Genomic DNA, 26,490 nt, shown 5'->3' with positions numbered 1-26,490 from the left:
CCACGAAGTTGTTAGGAAACTCACATGTAGCTTCCACGAAGTTGTGAGGAAATTCACATGTAGCTTCCACGAAGCTGTCAGGAAACTCACATGTAGCCTCCATGAAGCTGTCAGGAAACTCACATGAAGCTTCAAGGAATTGTTTTTAGCTTACTCCTTAAACCATTCTATAAATAGACCCTCTTGTAACTCATTGTAAACACACCACAAATATTCAGTAAATACATTCTCTAGTTGGTCAGTGGACTAAAGCAATCACAACGATTGCATATAACCACGTTATCTCTTGTGTCGATTTACATTTCTTGCATTTATAATCTTTCGTTCATTAAGTGGGTTAGTAATCTTGTAGAATTACTATCGGTGAGTGATCTTGTTGAATCACTAGCGTTGTTTTGGGTCCTAATATCCTTACAGTTAAGACAAAACATATAATGGGGTTCAAGGTTTATAGTAACAATTAAAATATATAAAATACACATTCTATGAAATTATACAATCTTATGGTGACATTTTCATAAAGTTTGCCTCAAGTCAAGTTCATACATATATATTCTCTACTTAGTTGTCACTTCTAGACATTTTGGGTTGCTTGTAATATCACACACAACATTACTAATTTACCGTAAGGTATGATCATCTATTAGATAGATCGACAATTATATATGACTACATCAATTCGAATGCACACTTGTACCATATGATATGGAAGAAGGTGGTCCTTCTAAACGAATGTAGTCGTACATTACTCCTTGAAATGGTGTTTCTGCATTTTCTTGTGTCAAGTAAATCATGTTCTCCTCATTATCGTTTAGTTCAGAACCAGGTATGCTAATATTAAACAAGTAATACAATCCGTGTATACCATGCCTTGCAATCGCGTTATCTCCACCGATGATTCCTGTTGAAAAGAGTGGTGGATCTTTGTTTGGATTGTTAACTCGAATCTGAAATAAAAATCTTGTTAACATCTTGATACCAGTTAGAGTAATGCTTAAAAAATACCATGTATTGACATTATTCTAAGATATAAATACCCGAAGATCTGATAGATGTGCTGATGCTAAAGCAAGTCTCAGTTTATAAGTTTCATTTTTGATCACATCATTAAGCTTGAACTTAATCGTCCATGTCGTTTTTTCATATGTTTTGCCATCTTTCTTCCTGTTTACATGTGCGTAGAACCAATCCTTCTTGTAATCACTCTGACCGATTGTGAAAACCAAATCACCATCGGGGTATAACTTTGCATATCTCTCCCACAAGCCATACTGTCTAAATCTGCATATAAACCATATTTTATATTACCTTGTAGCTTATTAGTTTTTTAAAGTTCATATATAGAAATTAAATTGGTTTCACCTGTTAGGATTGTTGATGAGAAACTCGTTGGTATAGATCGGGTCAGGATCAGGAATGTAGAACTCTGCTGCTGAGCGATCTGGTATACCTATCTCCCATAACGTTGGACCATCTCTTGGAGGCTCGTAAACAAGATCACCAACGTCGATCTCACAACCTTTTCAATTAAATAAATAATAATTAATTAGTACTAATAAAGTATTTAGGACATCTTAACAATCATAAATATGGTCTAGTAGTAAGCGCCATATCTTTGGTCTCATATATCAACATTTAGATAAGGATACTTTAGTTAAGCAGCGCATGTTAGAGTTTTAAAAAGGTTGACGTTTCACTAGTCACTTCATAAGTGACATTTTGATATATTCCGGAGGGAAAAGTTACAAATTTTTATTTATTTTGAAAAAGGCAGACTAAATTTATATTAAACTTTTTTGTCAATGATCTATTTTGAAATACATGTGTGTTACTGTTGAACGGTTGTTCAAATTTGATGGCTCACATTTATCTATTATTAAATGAACACATGGATACTATTGAGTAATAGTATTGAAGACTTTCTTGGCCAAATAGTTGAAGTGTTTTGTTAATGCATATAAACTATAAACGTGTAAATTAGGAAGTCAAAGTTGTGCCATGTTGTTTGGTATTTTGTTCACATGTACCTAATACATGTACCTAATACATGTGTAAGAGTCATTATAAATAGATGACCATGCAGAAGGTGATGAATATTCAGAGAGAGATCAAATCCAGAGGGATCAAATCCACAAAAATAAGATCACAAAAGAAAAACACAGTTGATCGATAATATCAACGGAGAGTGTGTATTTGTGAGGTTGAGAGTTTTATTCTTGTAAGGAGTGTAAACGAGTGTATGAGAAACTTAGATTTTATACTAAAATCTAAGGGGCTTGGGTTTGGGTTTAACTCATAGTGTACTTTTTCTTGTACCGGGTTCTTTTATATTATAAGAATAAAGGAGACTCTTGGGGTGGACGTAGGCAGGGTTTGCCGAACCACGTTAAATCGTCGTGTTATCAGTTACTTTATTTGCTTTCTATTATTTCTCGCAAGTTTGTCTCAAAAAAATTATATCCTCGCTTCCGCTGGTGTGGGTGCGCTAGGCAAATTGTCATAACAAGTGGTATCAGAGCATCCTGGTATTTCGGATAGTTTTTTGTTTGGAGATGGCGAGAAACGGCGGTATGCAATTTAAGGTGGAGCCATTTGAGATGGCGGATGACGAGTGGAATATTTTTTGAACACTTAAATGTATTTAATGGTCTGGTTGATCAACTTGCAAAAGTTGAGGTTTATGTTGAGGAAGAAGATAACACCCTTATTCTTCTTGCCTCTCTTCCCAGTTCGTATGATATTGTGGTACTACTGTTCTTTATAGTAAGGCTACTGTAAAGATGGAGGATGTAGTATTGGCAATTTTATTAGAAGATAAGAGACGAAGATCCAGTGACCGTTTTGAGCATGGGTTTGCTATGGTTTGTAGTGACCCGAACTTTTCCATGTTTATATATATTAATTGAGATTGATGTTTACATGATTAAATATTTCCAACATGTTAAGCAATCAAACTTGTTAAGACTTGATTAATTGAAATAGGTTTCATATAGACAATTGACCACCCAAGTTGACCGGTGATTCACGAACGTTAAAACTTGTAAAAAAAAACTATATGATGACATATATATGGTTATATATATAGTTAACATGATATTATGATAAGTAAACATATCATTAATTATATTAACAATGAACTACATATGTAAAAACAAGACTACTAACTTAATGATTTTGAAACGAGACATATATGTAACGTTTATCGTTGTAACGACATTTAATGTATATATATCATATTAAGAGATATTCGTACATCATAATATCATGATAATATAATAATTTAAAATCTCTTTTGATATTATAAACATTGGGTTAACAACATTTAACAAGATCGTTAACCTAAAGGTTTCAAAATAACACTTACATGTAACGACTAACGATGACTTAACGACTCAGTTAAAATGTATATACATGTAGTGTTTTAATATGTATTTATACACCTTTGAAAGACTTCAATACACTTATCAAAATACTTCTACTTACCAAAAATGCTTACAATTACATTCTCGTTCAGTTTCATCAACAATTCTACTCGTATGCACCCGTATTTGTACTCGTACAATACACAGCTTTTAGATGTATGTACTATTGGTATATACACTCCAATGATCAGCTCTTAGCAGCCCATGTGAGTCACCTAACACATGTGGGAACCATCATTTGGCAACTAGCATGAAATATCTCATAAGATTACAAAAATATGAGTAATCATTCATGACTTATTTACATGAAAACAAAATTACATATCCTTTATATCTAATCCATACACCAACGACCAAAAACACCTACAAACACTTTCATTCTTCAATTTTCTTCATCTAATTGAACTCTCTCAAGTTCTATCTTCAAGTTCTAAGTGTTCTTCATAAATTCCAAAAGTTCTAGTTTCATAAAATCAAGAATACTTTCAAGTTTGCTAGCTCATTTCCAATCTTGTAAGGTGATCATCCAACCTCAAGAAATCTTTGTTTCTTACAGTAGGTTATCATTCTAATACAAGGTAATAATCATATTCAAACTTTGGTTCAATTTCTATAACTATAACAATCTTATTTCAAGTGATGATCTTACTTGAACTTGTTTTCGTGTCATGATTTTGCTTCAAGAACTTTGAGCCATCCAAGGATCCATTGAAGCTAGATCCATTTTTCTCTTTTCCAGTAGGTTCATCCAAGGAACTTAAGGTAGTAATGATGTTCAAAACATCATTCGATTCATACATATAAAGCTATCTTATTCGAAGGTTTAAACTTGTAATCACTAGAACATAGTTTAGTTAATTCTAAACTTGTTCGCAAACAAAAGTTAATCCTTCTAACTTGACTTTTAAAATCAACTAAACACATGTTCTATATCTATATGATATGCTAACTTAATGATTTAAAACCTGGAAACACGAAAAACACCGTAAAACCGGATTTACGCCGTCGTAGTAACACCGCGGGCTGTTTTGGGTTAGTTAATTAAAAACTATGATAAACTTTGATTTAAAAGTTGTTATTCTGAGAAAATGATTTTTATTATGAACATGAAACTATATCCAAAAATTATGGTTAAACTCAAAGTGGAAGTATGTTTTCTAAAATGGTCATCTAGACGTCGTTCTTTCGACTGAAATGACTACCTTTACAAAAACGACTTGTAACTTGTTTTTCCGACTATAAACCTATACTTTTCTGTTTAGATTCATAAAATAGAGTTCAATATGAAACCATAGCAATTTGATTCACTCAAAACGGATTTAAAATGAAGAAGTTATGGGTAAAACAAGATTGTATAATTTTTCTCATTTTAGCTACGTGAAAATTGGTAACAAATCTATTCCAACCATAACTTAATCAACTTGTATTATATATTATGTAATCTTGAGATACCATAGACACGTATACAATGTTTCGACCTATCATGTCGACACATCTATATATATTTCGGAACAACCATAGACACTCTATATGTGAATGTTGGAGTTAGCTATACAGGGTTGAGGTTGATTCCAAAATATATATAGTTTGAGTTGTGATCAATACTGAGATACGTATACACTGGGTCGTGGATTGATTCAAGATAATATTTATCGATTTATTTCTGTACATCTAACTGTGGACAACTAGTTGTAGGTTACTAACGAGGACAGCTGACTTAATAAACTTAAAACATCAAAATATATTAAAAGTGTTGTAAATATATTTTGAACATACTTTGATATATATGTATATATTGTTATAGGTTCGTGAATCAACCAGTGGCCAAGTCTTACTTCCCGACGAAGTAAAAATCTGTGAAAGTGAGTTATAGTCCCACTTTTAAAATCTAATATTTTTGGGATGAGAATACATGCAGGTTTTATAAATGATTTACAAAATAGACACAAGTACGTGAAACTACATTCTATGGTTGAATTATCGAAATCGAATATGCCCCTTTTTATTAAGTCTGGTAATCTAAGAATTAGGGAACAGACACCCTAATTGACGCGAATCCTAAAGATAGATCTATTGGGCCTAACAAACCCCATCCAAAGTACCGGATGCTTTAGTACTTCGAAATTTATATCATATCCGAAGGGTGTCCCGGAATGATGGGGATATTCTTATATATGCATCTTGTTATTGTCGGTTACCAGGTGTTCACCATATGAATGATTTTTATCTCTATGTATGGGATGTGTATTGAAATATGAAATCTTGTGGTCTATTGTTACGATTTGATATATATAGGTTAAACCTATAACTCACCAACATTTTTGTTGACGTTTTAAGCATGTTTATTCTCAGGTGATTATTAAGAGCTTCTGCTGTCGCATACTTAAATAAGGACAAGATTTGGAGTCCATGCTTGTATGATATTGTGTAAAAACTGCATTCAAGAAACTTATTTTGTTGTAACATATTTGTATTGTAAACCATTATGTAATGGTCGTGTGTAAACAGGATATTTTAGATTATCATTATTTGATAATCTACGTAAAGCTTTTTAAACCTTTATTGATGAAATAAAGGTTATGGTTTGTTTAAAAATGAATGCAGTCTTTGAAAAACGTCTCATATAGAGGTCAAAACCTCGCAACGAAATCAATTAATATGGAACGTTTTTAATCAATAAGAACGGGACATTTCAGTTGGTATCAGAGCGTTGGTCTTAGAGAACCAGAAAATTTGCATTAGTGTGTCTTATCGAGTTTGTTAGGATGCATTAGTGAGTCTGGACTTCGACCGTGTTTTCTTTAAAAATGATTGCTTAACATTTTTGTTGGAAACTATATATTTTTAACATATGAATATTATGTGATATATTAATCTCTTAACGTGTTTGATATTATGTGATAGATGTCTACCTCTAGAACAAGTCCCATTGACTCACCTAATAATAATGAAGAGTCAAATGTAAATTGGAATGATTCGTGGACTGATTCACAAGTTCCCGAAGAGGAACCGGAAGAAGAGTCGGAACCGGAAGAAGAATCGGAACCGGAAGAAGAATCGGAACCGGATGAAGAAATAGAACCGGTGGGGGAAATAATAAAACGGTTAAGTAAAAGAAAATCCTCAACCAACCGACCAAAGTTAATTATGGTCAATGGTGTTTCCGCCAAGGAAGCAAAATATTGGGAGGATTACCAATTCTCCGATGAATCGGATTCCGACGAGAATTCCGATGATGTTATAGAAATTACCCCAACTGAATTTAAAAAGGCAAAAGAAAATAATAAGGGAAAGGGCATAAAAATAGAGAAATCTAATTCCAACCCCGATGAACTTTATATGTATCGTCAACCCCCGAAGTCCTTAAGTTGTAACAATGACCCGGGAACCTCTAAACCACCAGGTTTTTCTAAACCAATGTGGACAACGACGGCTCGTATTAGGGGAACATCATATATCCCTAGAAACTTGGCAAAACGAACCAAAACCGAAGAAGAAGAAACGAGCGAGTCGGAATAAGATAGTTGTATTCGTGTGGTGTAATATATGGAATATGGTGTTCTTATGCTTTATGATATATGTAAAAATTGCTTGTATTAATAAGTATTTTTTTTATGAATCTAACTCTTGTCTATTTTACAGTTTAAAAACACAAAATGGATAGACAACCCAATATTTTAAGAGACCTACCCGGAGACATGATTGATGAAATCTTGTCTAGAGTCGGCCAGAATTCTTCGGCACAACTATTTAAGGCGAGATCAGTTTGTAAGACATTCGAAGAACGTTCCAAGAATGTCTTGGTTTATAAGAGACTTTCGTTTGAAAGATGGGGGATATCACATTGGGAAACCCATAAGTTACGATGTGTTTACTTTGACGCATATATTGCGGGGAACCCAAATGCTATTTTACGCAACGGGTTAAGAAATTATTTTGACTCAATATATCCGAATATTGGACTTCGTGATTTAGAAAAAGCGGCTAACATGCAACATAAAGAAGCATGTTATGCTTACGGATTAGTAATGTTCGCTTCTCACCAAAGTGAGAACAAGAACATCGGGCTACAACTATTAAACAAAACGTTTCCACAAGTGACGGAGTCGGTAATTGGGGTAAGAAATGAGGTTTTTAGATTATTACGGGACTGTTGGACATTACGTAACCCTCGTCCCTTTGATGACGTTACAACACGCTGTCTTATCAACGGCCATAACGGTTATGTTGCACAAGACCAAGGATGGGAAGTAGTCCTAGTAAAACCAGAATGCATGACTTGTTTCTGGACGTATGAATTACGTGTCTTTATTGCCTTTGCTGAACGACTTGTGTACTAGCTAGAATTGTCTTCACAACTATCTTGTATCAAAGTTATTGTATGCTATATTTCATGCTTTATGTAAAATAAGCGGTATTGTAAGTTTGTAAAATATTGTATAAAAGTTTGAACGCGAAATATTATTATAATCAGTTTTTCATATAGAATTGTAGTAGTTGAATTGTATATTAGCTACTAAGTATGAACTTAACGGGTAGGTACTACCCGAATTTAAACTTATAAAACGCTAATATGAAGAAAAAGCTTTTATAAATGAGTTCATATTATGCTACGAAATACTATTAACTACTCTTAATATTCTGTATGATTAACTTGTTCCATTTAACTATTTTGAAGGAAATGGCACCGACTACTCGACACACCGTGAATATGAATGAAGAGGAATTCCGTACTTTTCTAGCTTCAAACATAGCCGCAGTACAGGCTGCGCTACATACCAACAATAACCTTGGATCTAGCAGTACAGGAAATCGTGTAGGATGCACCTACAAAGAATTCACTGCCTGCAAACCTTTGGAATTTGATGGAACCGAAGGACCGATCGGATTGAAACGGTGGACCGAGAAGGTTAAATCGGTGTTTGCCATAAGTAAGTGTACTGAAGAGGACAAAGTGAAGTACGCTACGCATACCTTCACAGGTTCTGCGTTAACATGGTGGAATACCTATCTAGAGCAAGTGGGACAAGATGATGCGTACGCACTACCGTGGTCAGCATTCAAGCACTTGATGAACGAGAAGTACCGTCCCAGAACCGAGGTCAATAAGCTCAAGACAGAACTTAGAGGGTTACGAACCCAAGGATTTGATATTACCACGTACGAAAGACGATTCACAGAATTGTGCCTATTGTGTCCGGGAGCATTCGAAGATGAGGAAGAGAAGATCGACGCGTTTGTGAAAGGATTACCGGAAAGAATCCAAGAAGATATAAGTTCATACGAGCCCGCCTCCATACAACAGGCATGTAGAATGGCTCACAAACTAGTGAACCAGATTGAAGAAAGAATTAAAGAACAGACTGCTGAAGAGGCCAATGTGAAGCAAGTCAAAAGAAAGTGGGAGGAAAACGGTGATAAGAATCACCAATACAACAACAACAGCAATTACAACAATAATCGCAACAATTATCCCAACAATCGCAACATCAATCGCAACTACAACAAACGGCCCAACAACAACAACAACAACAACAACAACAACAGCAACTACAACAATCATCCCAACAACAATAATAACCGCAACAACAACAACAATCAGAAGCAACTATGCCAAAGGTGTGAAAAGAATCACTCGGGGTTCTGCACCAAATTTTGCAACAAGTGTAAAAGAAATGGTCATAGCGCGGCGAAGTGTGAGGTCTACGGACCAGGGGTTAATAGAACGAAAGGAACAAATGGTGTCGGAACGAGTAATGGCGGAGCAAGTAGTGTCGGAGCAAGTTATGCCAATGTAGTTTGTTATAAATGTGGAAAACCAGGCCACATTATTAGAAATTGCCCGAACCAGGAGAACACGAATGGACAAGGCCGTGGAAGAGTTTTCAATATTAATGCGGTAGAGGCACAGGAAGACCCGGAGCTTGTTACGGGTACGTTTCTTATTGACAATAAATCTGCTTACGTTTTATTTGATTCGGGTGCGGATAGAAGCTATATGAGTAGAGATTTTTGTGCTAAATTAAGTTGTCCATTGACGCCTTTGGATAGTAAATTTTTACTCGAATTAGCAAATGGTAAATTAATTTCAGCAGATAATATATGTCGGAATCGAGAAATTAAACTGGTTAGCGAAACATTTAAGATTGATTTGATACCAGTAGAGTTAGGGAGTTTTGATGTGATAATCGGTATGGACTGGTTGAAAGAAGTGAAAGCGGAGATTGTTTGTTACAAAAATGCAATTCGCATTATACGAGAAAAAGGAAAACCCTTAATGGTGTACGGAGAAAAGGGCAACACGAAGCTACATCTTATTAGTAATTTGAAGGCACAAAAACTAATAAGAAAAGGTTGCTATGCTGTTCTAGCACACGTCGAGAAAGTACAAACTGAAGAAAAGAGCATCAATGATGTTCCCATTGCAAAAGAATTTCCCGATGTATTTCCGAAAGAATTACCGGGATTACCCCCACATCGATCCGTTGAATTTCAAATAGATCTTGTACCAGGAGCTGCACCAATAGCTCGTGCTCCTTACAGACTCGCACCCAGCGAGATGAAAGAACTGCAAAGCCAATTACAAGAACTTTTAGAGCGTGGTTTCATTCGACCAAGCACATCACCGTGGGGAGCTCCTGTTTTGTTTGTCAAGAAGAAAGATGGTACATTCAGGTTGTGTATCGACTACCAAGAGTTGAACAAACTTACCATCAAGAACCGCTACCCACTACCGAGAATCGACGACTTATTTGATCAACTACAAGGCTCGTCTGTTTATTCAAAGATTGACTTACGTTCCGGGTATCATCAAATGCGGGTGAAAGAAGATGATATTCCAAAGACTGCTTTCAGAACACGTTACGGTCATTACGAGTTTATGGTCATGCCGTTTGGTTTAACTAATGCACCAGCTGTGTTCATGGACCTTATGAACCGAGTGTGTGGACCATACCTTGACAAGTTTGTCATTGTTTTCATTGATGACATACTTATTTACTCAAAGAATGACCAAGAACACGGTGAACATTTGAGAAAGGTGTTAGAAGTATTGAGGAAGGAAGAATTGTACGCTAAGTTTTCAAAGTGTGCATTTTGGTTGGAAGAAGTTCAATTCCTCGGTCACATAGTGAACAAAGAAGGTATTAAGGTGGATCCGGCAAAGATAGAAACTGTTGAAAAGTGGGAAACCCCGAAAACTCCGAAACACATACGCCAGTTTTTAGGACTAGCTGGTTACTACAGAAGGTTCATCCAAGACTTTTCCAGAATAGCAAAACCCTTGACTGCATTAACGCATAAAGGGAAGAAATTTGAATGGAATGATGAACAAGAGAAAGCGTTTCAGTTATTGAAGAAAAAGCTAACTACGGCACCTATATTGTCATTGCCTGAAGGGAATGATGATTTTGTGATTTATTGTGATGCATCAAAGCAAGGTCTCGGTTGTGTATTAATGCAACGAACGAAGGTGATTGCTTATGCGTCTAGACAATTGAAGATTCACGAACAAAATTATATGACGCATGATTTGGAATTAGGCGCGGTTGTTTTTGCATTAAAGACTTGGAGGCACTACTTATATGGGGTCAAAAGTATTATATATACCGACCACAAAAGTCTTCAACACATATTTAATCAGAAACAACTGAATATGAGGCAGCGTAGGTGGATTGAATTATTGAATGATTACGACTTTGAGATTCGTTACCACCCGGGGAAGGCAAATGTGGTAGCCGATGCCTTGAGCAGGAAGGACAGAGAACCTATTCGAGTAAAATCTATGAATATAATGATTCATAATAACCTTACTACTCAAATAAAGGAGGCGCAACAAGGAGTTTTAAAAGAGGGAAATTTAAAAGATGAAATACCCAAAGGATCGGAGAAGCATCTTAATATTCTGGAAGACGGAACCCGGTATAGGGCTGAAAGGATTTGGGTACCAAAATTTGGAGATATGAGAGAAATGGTACTTAGAGAAGCTCATAAAACCAGATACTCAATACATCCTGGAACGGGGAAGATGTATAAGGATCTCAAGAAACATTTTTGGTGGCCAGGTATGAAAGCCGATGTTGCTAAATACGTAGGAGAATGTTTGACGTGTTCTAAGGTCAAAGCTGAGCACCAGAAACCATCAGGTCTACTTCAACAACCCGAAATCCCGGAATGGAAATGGGAAAACATTACCATGGATTTCATCACTAAATTGCCAAGGACTGCAAGTGGTTTTGATACTATTTGGGTAATAGTTGATCGTCTCACCAAATCAGCACACTTCCTGCCAATAAGAGAAGATGACAAGATGGAGAAGTTAGCACAACTGTATTTGAAGGAAGTCGTCTCCAGACATGGAATACCAATCTCTATTATCTCTGATAGGGATGGCAGATTTATTTCAAGATTCTGGCAGACATTACAGCAAGCATTAGGAACTCGTCTAGACATGAGTACTGCCTATCATCCACAAACTGATGGGCAGAGCGAAAGGACGATACAAACGCTTGAAGACATGCTACGAGCATGTGTTATTGATTTCGGAAACAGTTGGGATCGACATCTACCGTTAGCAGAATTTTCCTACAACAACAGCTACCATTCAAGCATTGAGATGGCGCCGTTTGAAGCACTTTATGGTAGAAAGTGCAGGTCTCCGATTTGTTGGAGTGAGGTGGGGGATAGACAGATTACAGGTCCGGAGATTATACAAGAAACTACCGAGAAGATCATCCAAATTCAACAACGGTTAAAAACCGCCCAAAGTCGACAAAAGAGCTACGCTGACATTAAAAGAAAAGATATAGAATTTGAAATTGGAGAGATGGTCATGCTTAAAGTTTCACCTTGGAAAGGCGTTGTTCGATTTGGTAAACGAGGGAAATTAAATCCAAGGTATATTGGACCATTCAAGATTATTGATCGTGTCGGACCAGTAGCTTACCGACTTGAGTTACCTCAACAACTCGCGGCTGTACATAACACTTTCCACGTCTCGAATTTGAAGAAATGTTTTGCTAAAGAAGATCTCACTATTCCGTTAGCTGAAATCCAAATCAACGAAAAACTCCAATTCATCGAAGAACCCGTCGAAATAATGGATCGTGAGGTTAAAAGACTTAAGCAAAACAAGATACCAATTGTTAAGGTTCGATGGAATGCTCGTAGAGGACCCGAGTTCACCTGGGAGCGTGAAGATCAGATGAAGAAGAAATACCCGCATCTATTTCCAGAAGATTCGTCAACACCTTCAACAGCTTAAAATTTCGGGACGAAATTTATTTAACGGGTAGGTACTGTAGTGACCCGAACTTTTCCATGTTTATATATATTAATTGAGATTGATGTTTACATGATTAAATATTTCCAACATGTTAAGCAATCAAACTTGTTAAGACTTGATTAATTGAAATAGGTTTCATATAGACAATTGACCACCCAAGTTGACCGGTGATTCACGAACGTTAAAACTTGTAAAAAAAAACTATATGATGACATATATATGGTTATATATATAGTTAACATGATATTATGATAAGTAAACATATCATTAATTATATTAACAATGAACTACATATGTAAAAACAAGACTACTAACTTAATGATTTTGAAACGAGACATATATGTAACGTTTATCGTTGTAACGACATTTAATGTATATATATCATATTAAGAGATATTCGTACATCATAATATCATGATAATATAATAATTTAAAATCTCTTTTGATATTATAAACATTGGGTTAACAACATTTAACAAGATCGTTAACCTAAAGGTTTCAAAATAACACTTACATGTAACGACTAACGATGACTTAACGACTCAGTTAAAATGTATATACATGTAGTGTTTTAATATGTATTTATACACCTTTGAAAGACTTCAATACACTTATCAAAATACTTCTACTTACCAAAAATGCTTACAATTACATTCTCGTTCAGTTTCATCAACAATTCTACTCGTATGCACCCGTATTTGTACTCGTACAATACACAGCTTTTAGATGTATGTACTATTGGTATATACACTCCAATGATCAGCTCTTAGCAGCCCATGTGAGTCACCTAACACATGTGGGAACCATCATTTGGCAACTAGCATGAAATATCTCATAAGATTACAAAAATATGAGTAATCATTCATGACTTATTTACATGAAAACAAAATTACATATCCTTTATATCTAATCCATACACCAACGACCAAAAACACCTACAAACACTTTCATTCTTCAATTTTCTTCATCTAATTGAACTCTCTCAAGTTCTATCTTCAAGTTCTAAGTGTTCTTCATAAATTCCAAAAGTTCTAGTTTCATAAAATCAAGAATACTTTCAAGTTTGCTAGCTCATTTCCAATCTTGTAAGGTGATCATCCAACCTCAAGAAATCTTTGTTTCTTACAGTAGGTTATCATTCTAATACAAGGTAATAATCATATTCAAACTTTGGTTCAATTTCTATAACTATAACAATCTTATTTCAAGTGATGATCTTACTTGAACTTGTTTTCGTGTCATGATTTTGCTTCAAGAACTTTGAGCCATCCAAGGATCCATTGAAGCTAGATCCATTTTTCTCTTTTCCAGTAGGTTCATCCAAGGAACTTAAGGTAGTAATGATGTTCAAAACATCATTCGATTCATACATATAAAGCTATCTTATTCGAAGGTTTAAACTTGTAATCACTAGAACATAGTTTAGTTAATTCTAAACTTGTTCGCAAACAAAAGTTAATCCTTCTAACTTGACTTTTAAAATCAACTAAACACATGTTCTATATCTATATGATATGCTAACTTAATGATTTAAAACCTGGAAACACGAAAAACACCGTAAAACCGGATTTACGCCGTCGTAGTAACACCGCGGGCTGTTTTGGGTTAGTTAATTAAAAACTATGATAAACTTTGATTTAAAAGTTGTTATTCTGAGAAAATGATTTTTATTATGAACATGAAACTATATCCAAAAATTATGGTTAAACTCAAAGTGGAAGTATGTTTTCTAAAATGGTCATCTAGACGTCGTTCTTTCGACTGAAATGACTACCTTTACAAAAACGACTTGTAACTTGTTTTTCCGACTATAAACCTATACTTTTCTGTTTAGATTCATAAAATAGAGTTCAATATGAAACCATAGCAATTTGATTCACTCAAAACGGATTTAAAATGAAGAAGTTATGGGTAAAACAAGATTGTATAATTTTTCTCATTTTAGCTACGTGAAAATTGGTAACAAATCTATTCCAACCATAACTTAATCAACTTGTATTATATATTATGTAATCTTGAGATACCATAGACACGTATACAATGTTTCGACCTATCATGTCGACACATCTATATATATTTCGGAACAACCATAGACACTCTATATGTGAATGTTGGAGTTAGCTATACAGGGTTGAGGTTGATTCCAAAATATATATAGTTTGAGTTGTGATCAATACTGAGATACGTATACACTGGGTCGTGGATTGATTCAAGATAATATTTATCGATTTATTTCTGTACATCTAACTGTGGACAACTAGTTGTAGGTTACTAACGAGGACAGCTGACTTAATAAACTTAAAACATCAAAATATATTAAAAGTGTTGTAAATATATTTTGAACATACTTTGATATATATGTATATATTGTTATAGGTTCGTGAATCAACCAGTGGCCAAGTCTTACTTCCCGACGAAGTAAAAATCTGTGAAAGTGAGTTATAGTCCCACTTTTAAAATCTAATATTTTTGGGATGAGAATACATGCAGGTTTTATAAATGATTTACAAAATAGACACAAGTACGTGAAACTACATTCTATGGTTGAATTATCGAAATCGAATATGCCCCTTTTTATTAAGTCTGGTAATCTAAGAATTAGGGAACAGACACCCTAATTGACGCGAATCCTAAAGATAGATCTATTGGGCCTAACAAACCCCATCCAAAGTACCGGATGCTTTAGTACTTCGAAATTTATATCATATCCGAAGGGTGTCCCGGAATGATGGGGATATTCTTATATATGCATCTTGTTATTGTCGGTTACCAGGTGTTCACCATATGAATGATTTTTATCTCTATGTATGGGATGTGTATTGAAATATGAAATCTTGTGGTCTATTGTTACGATTTGATATATATAGGTTAAACCTATAACTCACCAACATTTTTGTTGACGTTTTAAGCATGTTTATTCTCAGGTGATTATTAAGAGCTTCTGCTGTCGCATACTTAAATAAGGACAAGATTTGGAGTCCATGCTTGTATGATATTGTGTAAAAACTGCATTCAAGAAACTTATTTTGTTGTAACATATTTGTATTGTAAACCATTATGTAATGGTCGTGTGTAAACAGGATATTTTAGATTATCATTATTTGATAATCTACGTAAAGCTTTTTAAACCTTTATTGATGAAATAAAGGTTATGGTTTGTTTAAAAATGAATGCAGTCTTTGAAAAACGTCTCATATAGAGGTCAAAACCTCGCAACGAAATCAATTAATATGGAACGTTTTTAATCAATAAGAACGGGACATTTCATGGTTGGTCATGGAAGGGGAAAGTTTGCCGAGAAGAGATCTAGTGATAACGGTAGGTCTAGATCAGGAGACGGCGTAAAGGGTATTCAGTGCTTCAAATGTCATGAGTGGGATCACTAAGGAAAGGTTGTCCACTTTGGAAGAATGGTGAAGATAAATCTGGGGGTTCATCGGCTGCGGTAGCAGTTAATGTACCGGTGGGAGATGTTCGCATAATCTCCAAAAGTTCTACTTCTGCTCAAGATGAATAGATTTTAGATTCTGGTTGTACGATGCATGTGTGTTCCAAGGAAGCTTATTTTGATAAGCTAATGTTAAAGAAAGCGGGCTGCTAACTTTAGGTGATGGTTCAACATGTGATGTTGAGGGTGTTTGCATGGTGAAAATAAAATTGTTTCACGGAGCTGCTTACGCTCTTGGTGGGTGGGTACACACCAAGGATGTGCAAGAATCTAATTTCCTTATGCGTTTTGGATTATCAAGGATACGGCTATTAGGCCGTAGGTGGAGTTATGAAAATCACACGTGGTGTGAAGGTCCTGATGAAGGAGAAGTATGAGGGTTTATATCGTCTGGTGGCAAGTAAAAAATGTACTCGTGTCTCGAAGGTTTAGAAAGCGTGCACGCGGAAAATAGGTCGGGAACATGTTGGGACATGTTTGACCAAGGTAGACGATGGTGAGAAGGAAAAACCTACTGTGGTGGAAGAGATGATTCGAGACTCCTCTCCGGAGTCAACTATGTAGTTGACAGGGTTAGCTGCACATAATTATTGGCCGTGTTATTTGAATCGGGGTTCAGGACCGAGGTGATTTAAGGTGTGTGTAGCGGGGATAAGGAGGCCAATGGTGAAAGTACTGGGTGATAGTATTTTCGGAGACGAAGATGATAAATGTTCGTTAAGGTGGAGATTGTTGAACGGTTGTTAAAATTTGATGACTCACATTTACAAGTTGGTCTATTATTAAATGAACACATGGATACTATTGAGTAATAGTATTGAAGACTTTCTTGGCCAAATAGTTGAAGTGTTTTGGTAATGCATATAAACTATAAACGTGTAAATTAGGAAGTCAAAGTTGTGCCAGGTTGTTTGGTATTTTGTTCACATGTACCTAATACATGTGTAAGAGGCATTATAAATAGATGACCATGCAGAAGGTGATGAGCATCCAGAGAGGGATCAAATCCACAAAAATAAGATCACAAAAGAAAAACACAGTTGATCGATAATATCAACGGAGAGTGTGTATTTGTGAAGTTGAGAGTTTTATTCTTGTAAAGAGTGTATGAGAAACTTAGATTTTATACTAAAATCTAAGGGGCTTGGGTTTGGGTTTAACTCATAGTGTACTTTTTCTTGTACCGGGTTCTTTTATATTATAAGAATAAATGAGACTCTTGGGGTGGACGTAGGCAGAGTTTGCCGAACCACGTTAAATCGTCGTGTTATCAGTTACTTTATTTGCTTTCTATTATTTCTCACAAGTTTGTCTCAAACAAATTATATCCTCGATTCCGCTGGTGTGGGTGCGCTAGGCAAATTGTGATAACAGTTACCTTAATTTTCAATTACCCTTTTAATAATTAGAATTATATTAGGAAATTACAAAAAAAAAAAAAAAAAAAAAAAAAAAAAAAAAAGTTTTGATGATCAAAACACATTTTACCATATATACATAAAATTCAGATTGAGGACCTGGTGTGACAGTGATGGAGGTTGGGTTTTTATAGTCTCCAATGAATCCAGAAACCCATGCGTATATATCATATGTTCCAGCCAATATATTATTAATCAAAAAATGACCATCTTCATCCAAGTTACTCCAAAATTGATAGCCCTGTTAAAAAAAATACCTTTTTTCGATTACATACAATAAATTGAAACAAAAAGATTCAGCACTTGAAGTTCACCTTGTTTTCACGTTGCCATGATCCGACGTCTCCTGGTGGTGCTAGTCCAATGTAAGCACCAGTTGCAGGCATGTTTTGATTGCTAATGAACCTAAATAGTTTCATAGTCAAATTTCATGCAGGTTATGAATGTGTAGTAACTTTGTTTATTTGGTGAGAAATGAAAATTATATATACCCGTCGTATACAAATAATCGACCTTTTATTGCACCGCGTTGATTAGCTTGTTGGTAATCTTTTGAAGCTGGAAAACTGTAAGGCCATTTTCCAACTTCTTCTTGCATCTAAAAGTGATTGTAAATATATGAATGTTTATATTGTCATAATATACTAAACGGGTAAACATATAAGATTTTCTATGTTCAGGCTATTCGTGGAAGGGGTCTTTTTTTACTCAGATGTACGTGACTGGGTTAATTTTACGTGACTGTTTCGACCCTTTTCGCTTATCCCAAGATAGGCTGCTAGTGTCATAATATATTATATATTGTTTGTTGCTACTCCGTATATCAAGATCAGATGATATAAGTAAAGCAAAAAGTAAGGATACCTGATTTTTAGCATCGTTCCATAGCGTAAGAGGATCTTGTCCTGCTGGGGTCGAATTGAGATACATAAAAACTGGCCCGAAAACTTTCCTCCATTGCTCCCCTTTTTCAAACTTCATAACTAAATCGTTTCCTCCATAATGAGCACTAACAAACATCTGCACTTCATAAAAATGAAGGCTTCCATGAGCAAAATTTTCAAATTTCCTTAGTTAAATAGTTAATAAGATTGACGAATTCACCTAGCTACACTTACAGCTAGATTAATTGGGCCGACGTGTGAAGTAAGCTCTTGTTTCGTAGTTCCCCCTGTTCGAAACTCATTACTAGGGCTAATTTGCCAAAATCCAATTGATGGATCCGTAGAAATCCATCCATGGACCTTTAGATCCTTGGTTTCACATGAATACTGATATTTATCATCTACCTACATAAGTACAATCAGTTCCTTTTGGTTCAGTTATGGCTCTAAAGAAATCAATGCTCACACTTAATTATACCAATTTAGGATCATAATTATAATGATATAAACCTATGATTAATTACCTGTCCTTTGAACTCGGGTTCCACTGGATTAACAAGAAGTACTGCCTCGGGATAAGCCAAAGGTTGACCTCGATCAGGTAATCGATCATCCGGCAAAGGCATATATCTTTGTCTGTCATCGGACATCGTCATATAACGGAACCTAAATATATTTTTAGATAATCTATTTAGTTACATGTATTGAAACCATATGAGCATGTGAAAAATTGAAATGAACATACATGTCCTTCCGAAGCTTGAAAACTACTCTGGTTTCGGGTAGATTGAAACCAGGCCAATCATCCAAATGTTCATAAATTGCATACGAGTAAAATCCCGATGAACCACGAAGAATAACAAACCTAGGAAGCTTGTAAAGTCACTATCTTCAATTATATTCTTAAAACCAACATGAGAGTAAAAAAAGTAACAAATATGGATCACCTTTTGTCTATCTGTAGAGGGACTTGCTTTCCCTCAAGAGAAAAATCCCATGTTCTTAAAAATGAGAGTTCTACTTGATCCTCTGATTCCATTATAACTTCACAACTTGTTCCTACAATTCTTTATTCCAATACCCGTTTCAGAAACTCGTTACTTTCTATAAAAGGTACAAAAATCGTTGTCCATTTAAAGAATTACCTTTCAAAAGTCCCGGTTGTTCCAGGACTTCCGGGTGGACTCCAAACGAGATCCCAGTACCTATACGCAAAATATCAGCATGTGAGATATAAATTAAATTTTGATACAATAACAGTAGACATGATTCTTGAAGAGTGGCCTAAATGTTTATGGAGAAGGGCTAGCTACGCGTTGATTTTGTTGAAGCTTTTTGTTAATTTAGAATTTCTATTAGCAAAAGACAGTAATGGAAGGTTTATAATAGAACTTTCACTAATACTAGAAGAGAAGCATAACTGACTTAATTATGGGTAACAAAACTAAACGGGTAATAGAATAAAGGTTTCTGTTTAGGTTACCGGAGAAGAAAATATTTTTATTCAAATGTACGTGGACTAAGCGGTTAATCCGTGACCGATTCTGACCCTTTCCCTAGCCATCCCAAAATATGTTGCTAGTAAGGCTTGAACTAGAGACACTTGTGAGGATATTGGGACCTCTTGCAGTACCTTTATTGATATGTTTTGAGAGTTTTGTGCCAAAACATAAAGATAAAGGTACTGTTAAAATAATAATATTTTTCTAGACTAATCTAGTATAGACTAATATAAAATTAATGCTTAGTGATGGTGTTAGATATTTTAGAAGGAAGTAACTAGAAAATAATAGAAGGATTGTAGTCAAAATATCAGAACATGTTGAAGCATGTAATCACTGACCTAATATGCCTATAAATAGGCTTATGGTGGTCCTAGATGGATATAACAACAAAAACTTAACAAGTAATCAATAAAACTCAATTTCCTTTCTAAAATAAGAAGTCCATCATCATACTACTCATATTATTAAAACATCCCCTCAACTATATTTAAACACTATATTACATCAAAACTAAAATTAATCAACTTCTAAATCTACAACTAATTCTAACAAGTGGTATCAAGAGCCATATTGGGCGTTCGTTCGCATACATCATGACTACCGTTGGTGCGTACAATATTCCCGTCCCCATCTTTGATGGCGACAACTATGATTTTTGGAGCATCCGAATGAAGACATATTTCCAAGCACAAAGCTTGTGGGATATTGTCGAAGTCGGGTTTACAAATCCAAAAGACGACGAAACTCTGTCCGCGGAAGAACAAGAAAAATACAACAAAAATGTTGTAAGAAATGCTGCCGCTCTAGGCTACATTCAACAAGCCTTGACACCGTCTATCTTTCCACGAATCATGGGAGCTACGACAGCTAAGGAGGCGTGGAAGATCCTTCAGGAAGAATTTCAAGGAAATGTCAAGGTGAGATCCGTCAAACTTCTAACTCTCAGAAGAGATTTTGAAAATTTAAATATGAAAGAGACCGAGACCGTTAAAGATTACTATTCTAGAATCAAAGAAATAGTAAATCAAATGAGGGCCTATGGAGATAATATAAGTGACAAAAGGATCGTAGAAAAAATACTTATCAGTATGACAGAAAAATACGATCATGTCATTACTGCTATCGAAGAGTCAAAAGACATCGAGACTTTGTCGGTACCAGAATTAATTGGCTCTCTTGAAGCATATGAGGCTAGACTGAGTCGGCGTAGTGAAAACTCACTTGAAAGTGCCTTTCAGTCTAAACTCAAATTACGGTCTCAAAAATCAAACAATGGGGGGAAAAGAAATCTTGAAGAAAATTCGAGAGGAGGAGAAAAACCCAGAACCGGGTTCGATTCGAGAAGAAAAACCTATCCTCCATGTGGTATTTGCAAAAGGACAAACCACTTGGAGAAGGATTGTTTTCACAAAGGGAAGCCACAATGCAGTAACTGCAAAAGATTTGGGCATCTTGAAAAAGATTGCCGTTTAAAACAAAATCATCGAGCTAACTTCACGGAAGAAAGTGAAGATATACCGGAGAACAAAAATCAGCTATTCTATGCCTGCCATGTCGCAAATAAACAGAAGGACGATACTTGGTTGATCGACAGTGGGTGCAGCAACCACATGACAGGAGATGAAAAGTTATTTGATAGTATCAACACGTCCGTCAAGTCCCGCGTCAAACTTGGGAATGGAGCGCTTGTTGACACTAAAGGCAAAGGTACAATTACTGTTCAAACTAATAATGCCACTCGATCTGTTAATGACGTTCTTCTAGTACCAAGCTTAGCAAGTAACTTGCTAAGTGTTGGACAAATGATGGAGCACGGCTACTCTTTACTCTTCGAGGATGATTGTTGTGTCATCCGTGACAAGAAAAACAACTATAAATTAATAGCCGAGGTGCCAATGGAAAATCGCAATTTTCCACTTCGCTGGCAGTATATCAGAGACACGGCCATGAAAGTTCAAGTTGAAGAATCATGGCTATGGCATCGAAGATTTGGCCACTTTAACTTTCACGCACTAAAAATCCTCCAACAGAAGAATATGATGAGAGACTTGCCTAACATAGAAGAGATCACCGACACGTGTGAAAGCTGTATGATGGGCAAGCAACATCGAAAACCTTTCCCTCGTGACAAAGCTTGGAGAGCGAAAGGTATACTAGAGTTGGTACACACTGACGTATGTGGACCAATGAGGACCCTGTCTCTTAACCAAAACAGGTACTTTATTCTCTTTATCGATGACTATTCTAGAATGACGTGGGTTTATTTCATGCGTGAAAAATCAGAAGTATTTACGATATTCAAGAAGTTCAAGAACTTCGTAGAAAAAAGTAGTGGCCATTATATAAAAACACTAAGGAGTGATAGAGGGAAAGAATACACCTCTACACAATTTAATAAATTTTGCGAAGATGAAGGAGTTAAACGCCAACTCACTGTTGGTTACGCCCCTGAACAAAATGGCGTCTCAGAACGCAAAAATAGAACTGTAATGGAAATGGCAAAAACAATGATACACGAAAAAGGCCTTCCAAACAGTTTCTGGGCTGAAGCTGTATACACGGCTGTATATATACTAAATCGATGTCCCACGAAAGCCGTCGAAAACAAGACTCCTATTGAGGCATGGAGCGGAAAGAAACCATCAGCGAAACATCTGCGAGTATTTGGGAGTATTTGCTACATCCACGTTCCTAAGGAGAAACGTCACAAGCTCCAAGAAAAATCAGAAAAAGGAATATTCTTGGGCTACAGCACACAGTCTAAAGGCTACCGAGTCTATAACCTGAAGACTAATAACATCGTGATCAGCCGAGACTTGGAGTTTGATGAAGACGCTTCTTGGAACTGGGAAAAGGACAAAGTTGAAAGACAAACATATCTGCCGCAGATATCTATGGAAACTCCAGCTCAACAACCACTACAACTGGAGCATTCTGAACAACAAGAAAGTACCGGTGAAACAAGCCCTGCTACACCAACTTCTCCATCAACAAGATTACCTTTGGCGCAAGACGAGTCAAGTCCAGAGTCAACACCTGGAAGAGTCAAAGCGTTAGCAGAGATATACGAGACTTGCAACTTTACAACTATAGAACCTGAAAGCTATGAAGATGCAGCCAAAGATGAAAAATGGGTGACTGCTATGAACGAAGAAATCAGAATGATCGAGAAAAACAACACATGGGAGTTAGTTGATCCTCCAGAAAATAAAGAAATAATTGGAGTTAAGTGGGTTTACAAGACAAAGCTCAACCCTGATGGTTCTATACAAAAACATAAAGCGAGGCTAGTAGCTAAAGGCTACTCACAACAACCAGGAGTCGACTATAATGAAACATTCGCACCCGTAGCTCGACTGGATACTATAAGAGCACTTGTGGCGCTAGCAGCTCAAAGAAGGTGGAAGATTTACCAACTAGATGTAAAATCAGCCTTTCTAAATGGGTATCTCGAAGAAGAAATATACGTCGAGCAACCACAAGGGTTCATTCAGAAAGGAAAAGAAGACCAAGTCCTGAATCTTAAAAAAGCCTTATATGGACTTAAACAAGCACCACGCGCATGGTACAGTCGAATTGACAGCTACTTCACAAGTTCAGGATTCAGGAGGAGTCAAAGTGAGCCCACACTCTACATCAAAACCCAAGGTAACTCTGACACTCTCATTATTTCCTTGTATGTTGATGATCTTATATATACGGGAAACAATGAGAGAATGATACAAGAGTTTAAAGAAGACATGATGAAAACGTTCGAGATGAGCGACCTTGGATTAATGCGTTATTTTCTTGGCATCGAAATCAGTCAAGAAAATGAAGGCATCTTCATATGCCAAAAGAAATACACAGAAAATCTCCTGAAAAAGTTTAAACTATACGGTTGTAAAACCGTAGCCACGCCACTAGTTGCAAATGAGAAGATGAGAAAAAAAGATGGATCGGAGAAAGCAGACGCTTCAAGATTCAGAAGTCTCATTGGAAGTCTACTATATCTAACAGCTACAAGACCAGATATCATGTACGCAACGAGTCTACTATCCAGGTACATGCAAAACCCTACTCAAATACATTATGGAGCTTCTAAAAGAATACTAAGATACTTGCAAGGTACCATGGACTATGGAATATGGTACAAGCCCACTATAGACTCGAAGCTTCAGGGATACACAGATAGTGATTGGGCCGGATCGGTGGATGACATGAGAAGTACATCCGGATATGCATTTACACTTGGATCTGGTGTATTCTCATGGACATCAAAGAAACAAGAAACGGTGGCACAGTCGTCAGCCGAAGCCGAGTACGTCGCAGCTGCAAACTCAGCTAATCAAGCTATATGGCTAAGAAGAATTCTAGAAGATATGGGCGAAAAACAAAATGAAGCTACTCAAATATTCTGCGACAACAAGTCTGCAATTGCAATGGCTAAGAATCCTGTGTTTCATGGCAGAACAAAACATATTGACATCAAGTATCACTTTCTACGAGAAGTCTCCGCCAAGAAAGATATTGAATTAAAATACTGCAAGACCGAAGAGCAGATTGCAGACATTTTCACTAAAGCACTACCAAGACCCAAGTTCGAGTTCCTACGTAACATGCTCGGAGTAACATCGAAAAATATTAAGGAGGAGTGTTAAAATAATAATATTTTTCTAGACTAATCTAGTATAGACTAATATAAAATTAATGCTTAGTGATGGTGTTAGATATTTTAGAAGGAAGTAACTAGAAAATAATAGAAGGATTGTAGTCAAAATATCAGAACATGTTGAAGCATGTAATCACCGACCTAATATGCCTATAAATAGGCTTATGGTGGTCCTAGATGGATATAACAACAAAAACTTAACAAGTAATCAATAAAACTCAATTTCCTTTCTAAAATAAGAAGTCCATCATCATACTACTCATATTATTAAAACATCCCCTCAACTATATTTAAACACTATATTACATCAAAACTAAAATTAATCAACTTCTAAATCTACAACTAATTCTAACAGGTACTGCAAGCAAAACTATGGCTAGTTGAACGGGTAAACTCTTTTTGAACAGCGATTGGGATCACCCGAGGGGAACTAAACCACCCGTTGCGATCAAAAGAATCATAAATTCAGGACGCCGTATTACCCTCGATCAGATTCATCATTATGGCTTTCAAGCAAATTGTCCAAGTCGTTGTACTTTACGCTTGTAACATATCCTCCTGGATTTGTAAGTGTGAGTTGTATAATGCCATTATCGATAACCACCTACATTTTAAAACATTTTAGCCAAAAAAAAATTAAACTTGCGGTCAGATAAATGTGTGCAGTATCTGTCTACGTACATGGTGTTTTCGGAAATGCATCTTCACTCCCTTCGTTGCCATTTGATCCTTTCTCGGCACGATCAATTTTCTGCCTATCAAGTTATCTTCAATATCAAAAAGTATGTGAATTCAGATATAATAATTTACAGAATGCATCTCAAGTCTCAACAGATTATAGTTATAGAGTTGGTAAAAAGCATAAGATGCATTAGGTAGATACGGAAGTAGTTTGCTTTAAGCTTTGAGAAAGGTCCTTTTCAAGACTTTGGTTTTCACATAATCTTATATCTTTAATCTTTAATCTTTAATTTTAATTATAGTGTAGTAATAATGAAAATCTCTGGGTCCAAATGTCCAATTGAAATAACTGGGACGAATTAATTAACGGCTAGAGAATATGAAATTGTTGATTGAGAACATATATACTTTGTGATAGAGACGTGTAAACCGGTAAGTGTTATACGGAGTAATAATCAAACCATACTGACCCAACTTTCGGCTAGATCTTTCCAATCAACTCTCGTCACATTCTCTCGACGATATACATGAACCACAAACAAGACATGTAATTGATCACCAATCGCAAACCACAACAACAAACGGATGATCACAAACAACAATAAATAAATCATAAACGACATAAAGATTTTATGTGGTTCTCAACTCCAATCGCATGCAAAAGGGTTTAGTCAATAGGCATAAACCAGAAAATTTTCATTATAATTTTCATGCACAGTGTTACATTAGTCTAGGGTTACAATACATAGGAGTGTACATAAAAGGAAACAGAATCTGCAAAACTTGCTGACCAAGGCGACTCTTGCAATCTGTGACCATCGTTCTCACAATCTGCGAACATTTGCATTAAAACCTTAGTCTTGCTTTCTCGTGTTCCAGCCAACTAGCTCGCGTACCAGCACACCCTTGCGATTAGCGAGACTTGTCTTACGATTCGCGAGGTGATACCTGCGTGTTCCTTGTTTTCTCCTCTCCTTTTTTTTTTTTCTCTTTTCTTCTGCTGCTATTATCAACATATACCCCCCGCACCCCCCCCCCCCCCCCCCCCCCCCCGCCCGCCGTGTACTTCAATTTAACGGCAATTAATCGACTTCACCTAGCGGCAATTTATTGACTTCACCTAAAATTAGTGTTACTTCTTTACAGTAGTTAGATCATTGGGTCTAATGGTATGTACTGTAAGAATTTGTATCCGTGT

The 26,490-nt window shown here is 36.0% G+C and overlaps 1 protein-coding gene across 1 annotated transcript; it reads right to left on the bottom strand.

Annotated features, from left to right (window-relative positions):
* Positions 1 to 674: 674 nt before the first annotated feature.
* On the bottom strand, positions 675 to 25,334 carry LOC139902179 (uncharacterized). The gene is made up of 14 exons (XM_071884831.1): positions 25,293 to 25,334; positions 25,094 to 25,215; positions 19,601 to 19,660; positions 19,403 to 19,522; positions 19,201 to 19,320; positions 18,980 to 19,121; positions 18,690 to 18,860; positions 18,436 to 18,591; positions 18,063 to 18,169; positions 17,886 to 17,976; positions 17,671 to 17,812; positions 1,363 to 1,519; positions 1,038 to 1,281; positions 675 to 947 (listed from the first exon to the last, which is right to left on the bottom strand). The coding sequence occupies exons 1-14, from the start codon at positions 25,332 to 25,334 to the stop codon at positions 675 to 677; spliced, it is 1,947 nt and encodes a 648-aa protein (XP_071740932.1).
* Positions 25,335 to 26,490: the final 1,156 nt, after the last annotated feature.

Source organism: Rutidosis leptorrhynchoides, chromosome 3 (genome assembly GCF_046630445.1).
Source record: "Rutidosis leptorrhynchoides isolate AG116_Rl617_1_P2 chromosome 3, CSIRO_AGI_Rlap_v1, whole genome shotgun sequence".
Lineage (NCBI taxonomy): Eukaryota > Viridiplantae > Streptophyta > Magnoliopsida > Asterales > Asteraceae > Rutidosis > Rutidosis leptorrhynchoides.
This window is presented reverse-complemented; position numbering and strand designations above follow the sequence as displayed.

Bases quoted from the DNA above. Each gene is read 5' to 3' on its own strand.
- LOC139902179 (XM_071884831.1), bottom strand. From the start codon at position 25,334: ATGGCAACGAAGGGAGTGAAGATGCATTTCCGAAAACACCAT. The intron at 19,661-25,093 runs GTAATACGGCGT...TTTTGCGTATAG, and splicing joins AATGATGAATCTGATCGAGG to GTACTGGGATCTCGTTTGGA. The intron at 17,977-18,062 runs GTATATATAATT...GAAACTATTTAG, and splicing joins CGATTATTTGTATACGACGG to GTTCATTAGCAATCAAAACA.